The sequence below is a fragment of the Lactuca saligna genome, chromosome 3 (genome assembly GCF_052625555.1).
Source record: "Lactuca saligna cultivar CGN05327 chromosome 3, ASM5262555v1, whole genome shotgun sequence".
NCBI lineage: Eukaryota > Viridiplantae > Streptophyta > Magnoliopsida > Asterales > Asteraceae > Lactuca > Lactuca saligna.
This window is the reverse complement of record NC_136419.1, coordinates 67,144,976-67,156,748: the sequence shown is the minus strand read 5'-3', so window position 1 is coordinate 67,156,748 and position 11,773 is coordinate 67,144,976. Positions and strand designations below refer to the sequence as shown.

General features: G+C 33.0%; 1 protein-coding gene across 3 annotated transcripts; it reads left to right on the top strand.

The window, feature by feature from the left end:
- The first annotated feature begins 473 nt into the window (after window positions 1-473).
- LOC145036797 (WUSCHEL-related homeobox 8-like) lies at window positions 474-3,322 on the top strand. 3 transcript variants are annotated; one of them, XM_078985279.1, is made up of 3 exons: window positions 474-807; window positions 2,336-2,863; window positions 3,023-3,322. In XM_078985279.1, the coding sequence occupies exons 1-3, from the start codon at window positions 642-644 to the stop codon at window positions 3,142-3,144; spliced, it is 816 nt and encodes a 271-aa protein (XP_078841405.1). In that variant the 5' UTR covers window positions 474-641; the 3' UTR covers window positions 3,145-3,322. The 3 variants fall into 3 exon arrangements, with proteins under 3 accessions (XP_078841405.1, XP_078841404.1, XP_078841407.1); XM_078985278.1 differs by having other exon boundaries at window positions 3,020-3,322; XM_078985281.1 differs by having other exon boundaries at window positions 476-807; window positions 3,044-3,322.
- Window positions 3,323-11,773: the final 8,451 nt, after the last annotated feature.

The window sequence follows — 11,773 nt, the reverse complement described above, 5'->3', positions numbered from 1 at the left end:
ATTTGATGGGCTTGATTTTGGATACACAAAATGTAGGGCAGTCAAGTGTACCATCTGAATATGTTGGTGAATCTAGTTGGCAACTGAACATTGTACAAAGAAGAGAGGGAAAACAGGAAATGACAATTTTCCCTCACGTTAAGGGTTCGTTTTAAGAATTGACGGATGAAAATTAACCTTGTCAGTGAAAAGGACCGCTAGTAGAATCTTTTGACTCAAAAAGGACCTCTGGTAGAGAAAACGTTGTTAAGGACATACACTGCAATTTTCTAATGAGCACAAGGACCATTTATGTAATTTTGTCTATTTTTTATTTAGACCGTATAATCTGTTAAGAGGCGAAGAAAAAACAAAGTAACAAAGGTAAATAAAGGAAAGAAATAGTTGATTACGCTAAAATACGCACATGCCCCCACATCACCAAGGTCAGGGCCAATATACGTCTTTGTCTTTATTGTCCGCCATTTTCTTTTTCTTCACTTTTCCTCCATACTTTAATCTTCAACTTCTACTCCACTGCTGCTGACTCTCTCTGTTCCTATCACTTGAATTTCTAGAGAGAGAGAGACCAAAATTGAATTGGGTAATGGTGAAATCTGAGAATTGAAATAGGGCAAAAACAACACAACAACACAGGAATCATGGAACAAGATGAAGGGAACAATACTAATGGAGGAGGGATGTTTGTCAAAGTAATGACCGATGAACAGATGGAAGTTCTTCGCAAACAAATCGCGATTTACGCTACTATTTGCGAACAGCTTGTTGATTTGCACAAATCGCTTACTTCCCATCACGATCTCTCAGGTTTGTCTCTGTTTCCGTGTTCTAAAAGAGTTGATTCTCTATTTATTTTGATTATTTTACGTGATTACTCCTCTTTAATTTTCATGGAAAGGATTCAGGATTTTGATTATTATTTGAAACTTTTTACGAGGCAAATTAGATCGTCTATAATTTTCGTTGCAACACTTCATTCCTTGTTACCTACTAGCTTGAATTATGATGGAGTGATATTTACTTCATAATTTTTACAATTGATGCTTTGATTTTGGTGGGTTTTCGTGAAAATGTAATGGGTATTTCAATATCTGTTTGATTGCCTTAACTTCTTAACTTGGGTACTCTGATTCTTCCTAAATCTTCTCCCATTTGTGCTTTGTTCTTTCTGCTTACGTATGAATCTAGAAAATGTAATTTTGATTTGTAGTTTATTTTGATTCTTTGAATTTTCCACAGGGCATTCTGTTTATTTTCTTCTATTGGCTGCTTAATTGTTTATATATATATTTTGCTTATATGGAAAACATTAAGACATTGTATCTGACCACTTTGAACTTCTGGCAATTGAAGTGTTCTTGTTTTTTTGGGGGTTATTTTGCAGTTTTTTTTTAATATTGTTGAGATATAAATCATGAAAGTCATGGCATCATAAGCAAATTAGCATTATGATAATCCCTAGGCAAAAAAGCTAAAGCGTATTAGAATGATGAACATATCTAACTTTTTAAAATTAAAACAAAGTAATGTATTTGACACCTATATATATGTGAGATATGTATATTTCCTAATTCTGTTTTTTCTTTAGATGTGTGGATACTGGTTAAATGCTAGAAACAATATTGTACTTTCGTTGATTTGTTTTACTACAATATTTTATTTTTATTTTTCCTGATACAACATTGTATTTTGAAATATATATACCAATCGAGAATTAGCATATTTTCAGTCAGTTTAATTAATCGAGTCAGCCCATTCAATTTGATTAAATAAATAAAGGATTTCTCACCATTTTTAAGAGGATTTCTTAAATGTCATCTACAAAATCCTCATATGGGAAATCATCTGAAAAATGGTGATTTTTTTTTTGTCATTTTCACATATCAAAACTACAATTTTAAGCTTTTGTTTGTTGTGGGAATGATGTATGGTTTTTCACATTAAAAAATGTTTTTTTTTTTATTTGCGCAGATAAAACATAGATTTTCCCAAATCACATTTGCTAAAAAAAATAGATTTTTATTTAAAGTCAAGTTTTGGGAACCACCATTGTGGGCATTTGCGAAAATAGGTCGGATCATCTGCAATTAAGTTGTACCTTTTTTTTTTTTTTAAATCAATTATTTGAGTTTCTAACTAGGTTTAAAGTTTTTTCTTTTATGTTATGTGCAATTTTAAATTTGTTTGCATCAAGTCCAAATTGTTTATCTAACATAGATTGGATTAGGGAAAAAATTGGCTTAACTCGATGATAAAAATATATGGCTATTTCTTGCATTTAATTCGGCATATTAAATATTAAAATAGAATCCTACAATACACACAAACATTGCAGGAGTTAGACTTGGGAACTTATACAACGATCCACTAGTGACATCCGGTGGCCACAAATTCTCCGGCAGACAGCGGTGGACACCAACACCGGTGCAACTTCAGATCCTGGAACGTCTATTTGAGCAAGGAAACGGAACCCCAAGCAAACAGAAAATCAAAGAAATCACATCCGAATTATCGCAACATGGACAGATCTCTGAAACAAATGTCTATAATTGGTTTCAAAACAGACGAGCTCGATCAAAGAGGAAGCAACAGGTCTCGTCTGCACCTAACAATAACAATGGCGAATCTGAAGTGGAAACGGAAGTCGAGTCCCCTAAACCACAGCAGCAGCAGCAGCAGCATTCGGCGTCGACGGCGGATGATAACATGAACATGTGCTTTCAGAATAATCCAAATGTGAGTAGCTCTGTGGATCAACGATCGAAGAAAGTGGAGCCTGTTTTTCCTTCTGATGCCACCTCAAAAGCTGCTGCGAATCATGTGGGACAGATGTCGTATTATGGAACCATGTTAGCTAATCCAAGTAAGAATTCGTTTTTCCATTTTTAATTTATTAATAATTTATTGAGCTACAATCTACATTATTAGGTATTTAGGTATGTGTAAAATATGAAATGGAAGGTAATATGAATAACTAGTTATAGTTTATATGATACGATGAAATGTACAACATTTTTAGCAGATGGTACATGCGTTAATGCAGGAATGGACCGAATAATTGGAAAGATGGAAGTTCCAGTTCCAGGGAACTACCAATCATATATGCAAGCCCATACCCAAGGTGATGAGTACAACATGAATTGAAACGTAGTAGTAGTAGTAATAGATTTCATATCCATTAATTCAAAAGTATAGATGCTGCAATTGCTGTTTTTTTTTTTTTTTTTTCACAAATGGATTATGAATTTCTTTTTAATTGTTTCTTCTACTTGACGGATGATATAATATATTATTTATATAGTACGTCTTTTTTTCTTGTTTACTATGGTTTTTTGATTAAAAAAAAGCAAATCGTTTCATTGTAAGTAGTATCATGTTTGTGTACCAAAGGGCTTCTTATAACAATGAAAATTGCTTTGTACTTAAATTACATTGTTCTAATTGATAGGTTTTTCAAAGTACAATACGATAATAGGAAATAATGAAAGCAAGATGCTATTTCTTGTATTTAGCTGTTATCTTCCAAAGGGTATAAATTGTTGGGGGATATTTTCGGTGTTTTATTTGGGAATTGGGTCTATTGGATTACGAGAAAGTCCAACAAGATGACTCACTAGCGTGCGCTTTTGAATTATTATATGGTAATATACTAATATATCAGAAATTTCCAAAGAAGGAAAATATAAACAATACATAAGATGAATACAAGAAAAACGCAAATGTTTTCTTTATTTATAAAATTACAATATTTAGTTTGATATATAGAGTTTAATAATATGTTGCTAGCACTCCAAATACAAAATAAATAAATAAATAAATGAAAAATAAAATTGCTAACCGTATATGAGTTCATGGCTATTTATAGGAGTCTTCGTTTGGATAGATCAGTTCAATCCGATCCAATCAAGTGAATCCAAATGTATTTTGGTTTTCAAAACATGGATCTGAACAATCCAAACTAAATTCAAATCCGATCCGAACCAACCAAATTGCAATTCGGTTGGATCGGTTTTTACGATTCTGTTTTCAAGAGGCGTAACATTTAAAACTTATAAAACTTGAATGTTAGACGACTTTAAACAAAAATAAATTGTTTAGTTGTGAATTAAAATTTATGAACAACCGTTAAGAAAAATGTGTTATTATTTAATATTCTATAGATAAAAACATTTGAGAAGTACATATTTAGGTTTTTTATTGGGTAATACATACAAATCTATTTAAAAAAACAATTTACACTTAAAAAATAATTAAAAGAAGTATATTAAAAATAAACAATGTATATAAATAAACAAATGATAAATAGTTATTCGGTTTTTTGGATTATTCGGTTTTTATTTTATAAACCAAAACCAATCTGAAATCCAAAGTAATAATTCGGTTTTGCTAAAAACCAATTCAAAAATTCTAGTCCAATCCAAATTGTCTAATTGGACAATTCGGTTTTATCCGAATAATAAACAGCCCTAACTATTTACCCTAAATAAGAATGGTTGGTTAGGCAGTGGTGGATCAAGCAATACCTCACGATTGAGTATTTTATGAACAAGCAATGAGCACCTGGCTGATGGCTTATAGATATATCAAGTCAAGAAATGAAACATGATTTAACTGCGAGAGTCATTTCTTTATAGTTGCACATGGTATATATGTTTGGACAATTTTAATCAAATTAGTGTTATATGTGTGTAGATGCTACAAAAAAGATATGAAATGTTACATTTTGAATGCTCAAAAATAATATCTCATTTCTGAAACTAAAAAATTTTGAGGCAACGATTTTTGAAACAATGATTTTGTTGGATTAGTGTCTAAGTCAATAACTATTTTGGTATGTACTTGACCCGATGGTGCATGGTCCTTTTGGGTTGCCTTCACCAAAGCAACTTGATAGGATGAATTATGGAGAGAAAGGATTAAATATGATTTATTAATATATTATGAGAATAATATATTAAAGGAGAAATCATATTGTTTAATTAATATTAGTCAATAATTAATTGATAATTAGTTTTGTGATTAAAAGAGATTAATTAAACTTAAGGGACTGGAATTGTAATTATAAGATAATTGCAATTTGGGCCATGGATTGTCTTGAATCAAGGGGTGGACGAATTCTAATGGGAAACTCATAAGAAAATCGTCCAAGGGCTTGATTAAATGAGTCCATGGGTTGCTTAGGGCTTAAGCAACCAAATTAGGGTTTCTTTGTTAGATAACCCTAATTGCCTCACTATATATAGATCCCTTAAGGACCAAAAACGTGGCTAAGCTTCTTGCTAGGGTTTCACATGTTTTTGGGCAGCCTCCATCCACTCTCCTCTTCATCCTCTTGCTTATGGTGTTTGTGAACCATTAGAGGAGTGACACTTGTGACTCTAAGCCTTCCAAAGTCAATTCAAGGAGGAATTGGGATTGTTATTGCTACATAACAATCAAGGTAATATCATAAACCTAATTATATGTTAATATCGATTTCCATATGCTAGAATTAGGGTTTAGAGTCTTGGATTCAAAGCATGTACAATAGAGAAACCTAGATCCAAGCATTAGGGTTTGTATGAGCACATAGGATGTCTTATGACCAAAACCCATCACTGGTATCAGAGACTAGACTGGTTTTAATTGTATTGATGCATTGTATATATCTGAAAAATTCGATTTTTGGTGTTCTGGAGGCTGGAGTCGCCGAGTCCATAGCTGAACTCGCCGAGTCCATGCAGACTCGACGAGTCCAAGCCTGACTCGACGAGTCAACTCGTCAGATGGGGATATTTTCGCGATTTCTTGCTGTTTTTGATTATGGATAGTTACCTTATCATGTTAGATCAATATAAATCCGATTTTATGATATATTTGACTATATTCTTGATCTAATTGAAGATATTTATCAATTAATAAGATAATTGTTTCTTTATGTGATAATTGTTTAATTATTTTGACTTAATTGGTAAATTGTTTTGCAAAAAATCATTAAATAAATCAAATATGGATAATTATGTAATTAAATGTTAATTTAGATTATTTGTTATTTGATCCTTGTGCTTTGAAAAGTTTCATATTTTCCCCTTTAGGTTTTATAGTTTAAATTTGAACCCAAAAGTTTTGTTGTTTTTGAAATTTAAATAGTTAAAACCCTAATGTTTTGAAAAAGGTTTCAAAACTTGCCCTCAAGTTTTGGAATTTTGATTAAATGGTTTAATTTTGATGTATATTTAAATTCTAAACCCTAATGTGTTGAAATGTTTCAAAACTTTCCCTCAAGTTTTGGAATTTAAAAGTTGATTAAAAGTTTAATTAGGAATGTTAAATTCTAAAACTCTAGTATTGTTTTGAAAAAGTTCAAATCACACCCTTATGGTTTTATTAATTAATTAAGGTGTATAATTAAAAGATGTTTAATAAATTCATAAAAGTTTAGGTTTACAGTTTAATTGAATTAAAAGTATAATTGTTAAATTAGACCTCCTAGTATTTTGAAAGTATAAAATACAACCTATACTATATATAACATTAAAAGTCTAACATTATATATATGTATGAGTAAAACTCAGTCTTACTGTTAGTAGGCCTCATTCACGAAGCTGGTCTATAAGGGGTGTTTAAGAAAATTGCCTATAAATGGCAATTGAATGGGTATCCACTCTTACCCACCGCACTCTTGACTAGTGGAGGGTCGTTAGCCGGACGGGTAGGATAGGACGAAACCTTTCATTATAAGTATAATAAAGTACAAAAGTAACTAAATGTTTTAAAAAATTCCCAATCTTAGTTACTTAGGAAAAAGTGAATTGATGCAATTCCATGAAATTACACTTTGTGCCCTTGCGAAGATGTTAGTGGAGCGTGTGTGGTTAATAGGCACACTAAATGGTTCTAAGCAAAGGTAGCAAAGGGTGACTCAATGTTTGTCATAGTTCGGTGGAGCGTGTGTGGTTTACCAGCACATCGAATAGGTGACTGTAACATGTGAGGGCACCATGTAAGTTTGCATGGTTATTCACACCCGCTTTGTGATCCTCGGCATCCCAGTCACAAACAAGAGGGGCATATCAAGATTTAAACATGCCATTGAAAGCTCAATGAATCTCAAAGGATCTAGGAGTTTTCATAGATTTAAAACTTAAAATTTCTTTTTCGTTTTTCATGGTGGAAATTAGTGAATCGTCATTCACTTACCTTCAAATATTCTGCAATTAGGGTTACGACATCCCTCTCCCGAGTTGTAGAATATTGTGTTGGGTCCTAGCCTTAGTATCTCATTTGGGTGATTTGCTAAGGACTCATTCAATCGACTAACTTGAATTCGTTTTCTCCCGTTTTGTAGATGTCAAAGTTTGACAACTATGGTCTTCCCAAATCCGGTGGAACAAGCTTTCCACATGAAGATGATATTCCACGATTCGATCGAGGAACAAGAGATCATACTTCACTTCCTCCTCATCCTCAAATTATTCTCCCTAACCCACAAGTTCAAAGGCTTGAAAAGTTCAAGATCACTCAAGCCCTTTTGGCAAGTAAACATAAAGAAGGAAAGCCGGTGTGTGCACACGTCCTAGGGATGAAGTCACACATTGATAGGTTAAGAATGTTGGGATCCGTTGTCTGTGAGGAATTGGTTGTTGATTGGGTTCTTCAGTCACTTCCTAACTCATATAGTGAGTTCATACGAGAGTACTATATGATGAACCGCGACGTGACCCTTATAGATCTCACCTATATGCTTATTGCTGCTGAATCAGCAATGGTTTGGCACAATAGAAAAGCAAAGTTGATTGGTGAATCTGCCTTCAAGACCTCTATGGATATAGACGATGGCAACGAAAGACATGCTATGATCGAAAGGTTTGATCATAAGAGAAAGGCAATATCTGAAGTAGTTCCATGTCATGTTCCAAAAGAGTCAATTTGTTTTTATTGCCAAGAGAAGGGACATTGGAGACGAAGCTACCCCATTTACCTAAGAGATCTAAGAGATGGGAGAGTCGAAACGTATGGCTCTAATATAGGTAAAATCCATTGACTAACTCTTTTGAGCTTCTATTCTAGATTCTTAATACATAATGTGATAAGATTACAATTGATGTTTTGTAGGATCGAAGAAAAGAAAAGGACGCTTAAGGGAAGAAGTGAGCAGAATCTAACCGAGAAGGAATGGATTTCGATCGCATTACTTGAAGATTAGATTCTTGAGTTACTACTTAGAGTTAGAATTAGATTGCTAAGAAATATGTACTAGCATAGTTTTTCAATGAGATGCATTGTAAGGACAATTTTTTCCGCAATAAAATAAAATTTTGATTTTATACTATTTATTTATCCTTGCAATGGCGTATGTGAAAAAATTGATGTTTGAATGTTTCTATTATTAGCAATAATGGATTTGATTCTTAATTATATTATTTATGGAAAGTCGAGAATTTACCAAATAGGGAGAGTTTCTTATCGCCCAAGTTTCAATTGGACAGAAACTTGGAATCATGCAACTTGGTTGCACGATGAATGAGAAATTTCATATTTGGAAATTAGACTAATTCATTGACAAAGTGTCAAGTGAAGGACTAGGAGATCGAATAGACAAAGTTGCGTGTTGATCAAGTCCACCATAAGAGTAACAAAGATATTTGTCATGATTTACTAAAGGTTTAGTAAATATGATTATACTTACAAGATTAAGTGTAATTCTGAATTGATTGGAAAAGTTTAAATCAATAGCAGAACGAATAAGAAGAATCAAGTAGGCAGAAAGATAAAAGTTTCTCCATTCTAAGAAGAAGGGAGAGTAGCTTTTATGCTTTATGATAGGTCTTGATGATTAAGAACCATATCTCAATTGATCCTCTAAATGAGTCTTAGTACAATTGTATGTCTAAGAAGAGGAATCAAGAATTGAAGAAATGGTTAAATCAATAAGTCAATCATACTTCGTTCCAATAACAAGTATTGAAGTTAAGATTGTGACATCGAGTGAAAAAGTAAGGTTTATAACATTCATCAAATGTGGAAAGTTGTGATGTCTTGGATAAGACAAAGACCAACTAGGACCACTTTATGAAGTACTTTGATATGAGCTACACTAACTCTTGAATATTTATTTGTCAAGAAATGTTTTGACAAGAGAATCTTATATGTCAAGGAGTCAGTGAGAGCCTTAATGGTCTTGAAAGGTTTCAAGAACAAATCAAATAAACCTTATCAATCATCACTAGCACACGAGTTGAGGTTTAAAACCTATCGTGATGACATTATTTTGTTTCCGTGTCAATCCAATCGAGTTAATTATGCATGTGAGTTCTATGAGTTCTCATTTTGAACGCATAAAAGGCAAAGCACCTTAATCAATGAAAAGTACATTGATAGGAAAAGGTGAGCTGCTTAACTACTTGGAAGACGTGGTGGGCAGCTATGCTACCATAAGGCAAGAAATCAAGATTAAGAAAGTTCGGTCCATATGAGTTTGAATTTGTCGTAAACTTTGGTTTTAACAAAATTCACATGGATAGGAACACATACACCGCTCAAATCTAAGTGTCATAAGATTTCCTCCTTCATGAAAATGATTGTGAGGAAATGCTTTCACTAAGAAAGATTTTAAGAAGATAGTGATTGTAAAATTGCATTCTCAAATTCGATTATGGTTACGGTATCCCTTTCCATGATTTGAATTGTGAGGTTTGGCAATTAGTCTTAATTGTTTAGACACACATATGAACTATCTAAGGCAAAGGTGTATAAGTTCAAGAAGCCTTGATAAAAGATTATCAAAGCACTAAGTATTAGAAACATGAACTTAAGAAATTCAATAAGCATTGTTTTTCTGAAAGTTAAGATGAATACATGTCGAAGCTAGTGGGAGCATAAGTGTTATGTTTTATAATAATCATCATGATAGTGGGAGCATAAATGTTATGATTGTATGATTATTAAGGAAAGTATTACAAGGTTAGCAATATTAATTATAGAAAACAAGAGTCATACTTTGCAAAGTTGTAAGAGTTGAAAGGTTGTTTTGCTATAATTAAGGGAGAGAATATTATACTTCATTTCAAATCTAAAGGCTTAGGTTGTGGAATGTTAATAGATTTAGTCAAAGGTATATAGTGTGTTCTTAAAATTTCGATTATGATTACGGCATTCCTCTTCACAATTCGAATTTTGAGAACATAGCAAATAAAACATTATGCGTCGTGTCCCATACGCTTCGAGTATAGGATCAATTGCAAATGCTTTAATGTTTGACCATTCTAAAATTTTCCAAATGTCTAGCGCATTTAGAGGGAAAGGGACTAGAATCGGTCTTGACTAAAAATAATTAAACAACTATCAAAGGACAATCCAAAGTTCGACGAGGATTGGTCGCTTGTGAGTAGTTGGAAGTATAGTATTGGAAAATATGGAAATGTTTCCGTATTGGATGGACCATATCGACATTATTATGAATAGACAAGATTCTATTAAGAATAAGTTGTCATATGGAAAATATGGAAACGTGTCCACATTGGGAATTGAATATTGAAAATCTATGTCTAGATTAGAAACTTCTATGCAAAAGGATGTTCAAAGGAATATACTTTGAGTGAGAGACATCACGTCTATGGAATTGTCTTGTAACAATCTCCGATAGAGGACTTTGTAATATCATTGACAATAGTCTTTGTGACTTTGGTGTAGTGACATTACGAAAGGATAGTTGCATAGAATGTTAGAATCTAGCATATTCTATAAGTAGCAAGAATTTGATATTCTTTAACTTATGAAAAACAGATTTGGAGTTGTGAAATGAGAATGATTGGAAATGTGTTCAATTTGGTCTATTTCACAAAGTAAGAACCATAGGTTAACATTGTGTGCATGCTAAGAGCGTGGGACAAGTGTAATAATTCAAGTAAGAAGTTGATTAACCGAAACGACAAATAATGAGTAATCGATATGGTGATAAATAAAAGGTGTTTTATTTATGCTCAAAGGGTTGAGGCCATATGGGATTAGTATTATTCTTGTGTTTCACATTTGCATGTTTTGACTTCCAGAATAATTGAGTTTATTAAGAATAATCGAATTATTCAAACGGGCCACAATCGTTCATATGTTGGAAGTAGGTATGAATGAAGACTGTCGTGAATTGGTGTGTGGATTGTCTAAAGAGCATTAGACATAAGCAATTGTTTGCTGCAACGTTCATGAGTGCTTATGAATGTGATTTGAGCATTGGATTAAGCCCACGATCACTTGGATCGCTCCATGAATTGTATCACGAGTGATTGGTGAGACGATAACGTCTTATATTCTTGAAACCGAGATGTGTGAGTTGTATCTTGCAAATCGGTTGCACATTGATAATATGTAAACACACTAGTAACTTGGTGTTATAAAACATATTATTGTGTGTGATTCGGTGAGTGAGTGCCAGCAAGCATTGTATCAAAGTTTATCCGTTCCTTTTATCCAAAGTACGATAAAAGCGATATCTTTGGGCCCCTCGATGATTTAGTGATGACAAACGTAAATGCTCAGCCGGGCTAGGGCTAATTTGATTTGTTCAATTAGTCAGTCGTCATAAATCGGAATCGAGATATAGTACAAAGAGAATGATTTGAAATCATATCTCATATGATATCTAGAATGGAGGAATATATGATCCCTTATCTAAGGACACGTGTATCTGATAGGATCAGAGTTGACAGCGGCTTTGGAAAGCTACGATTGCAGATCAGGATCTGAAGTCATACGCATAATAGTTATTAGACTTATCCAAGTGGGAGACTGTTGGATT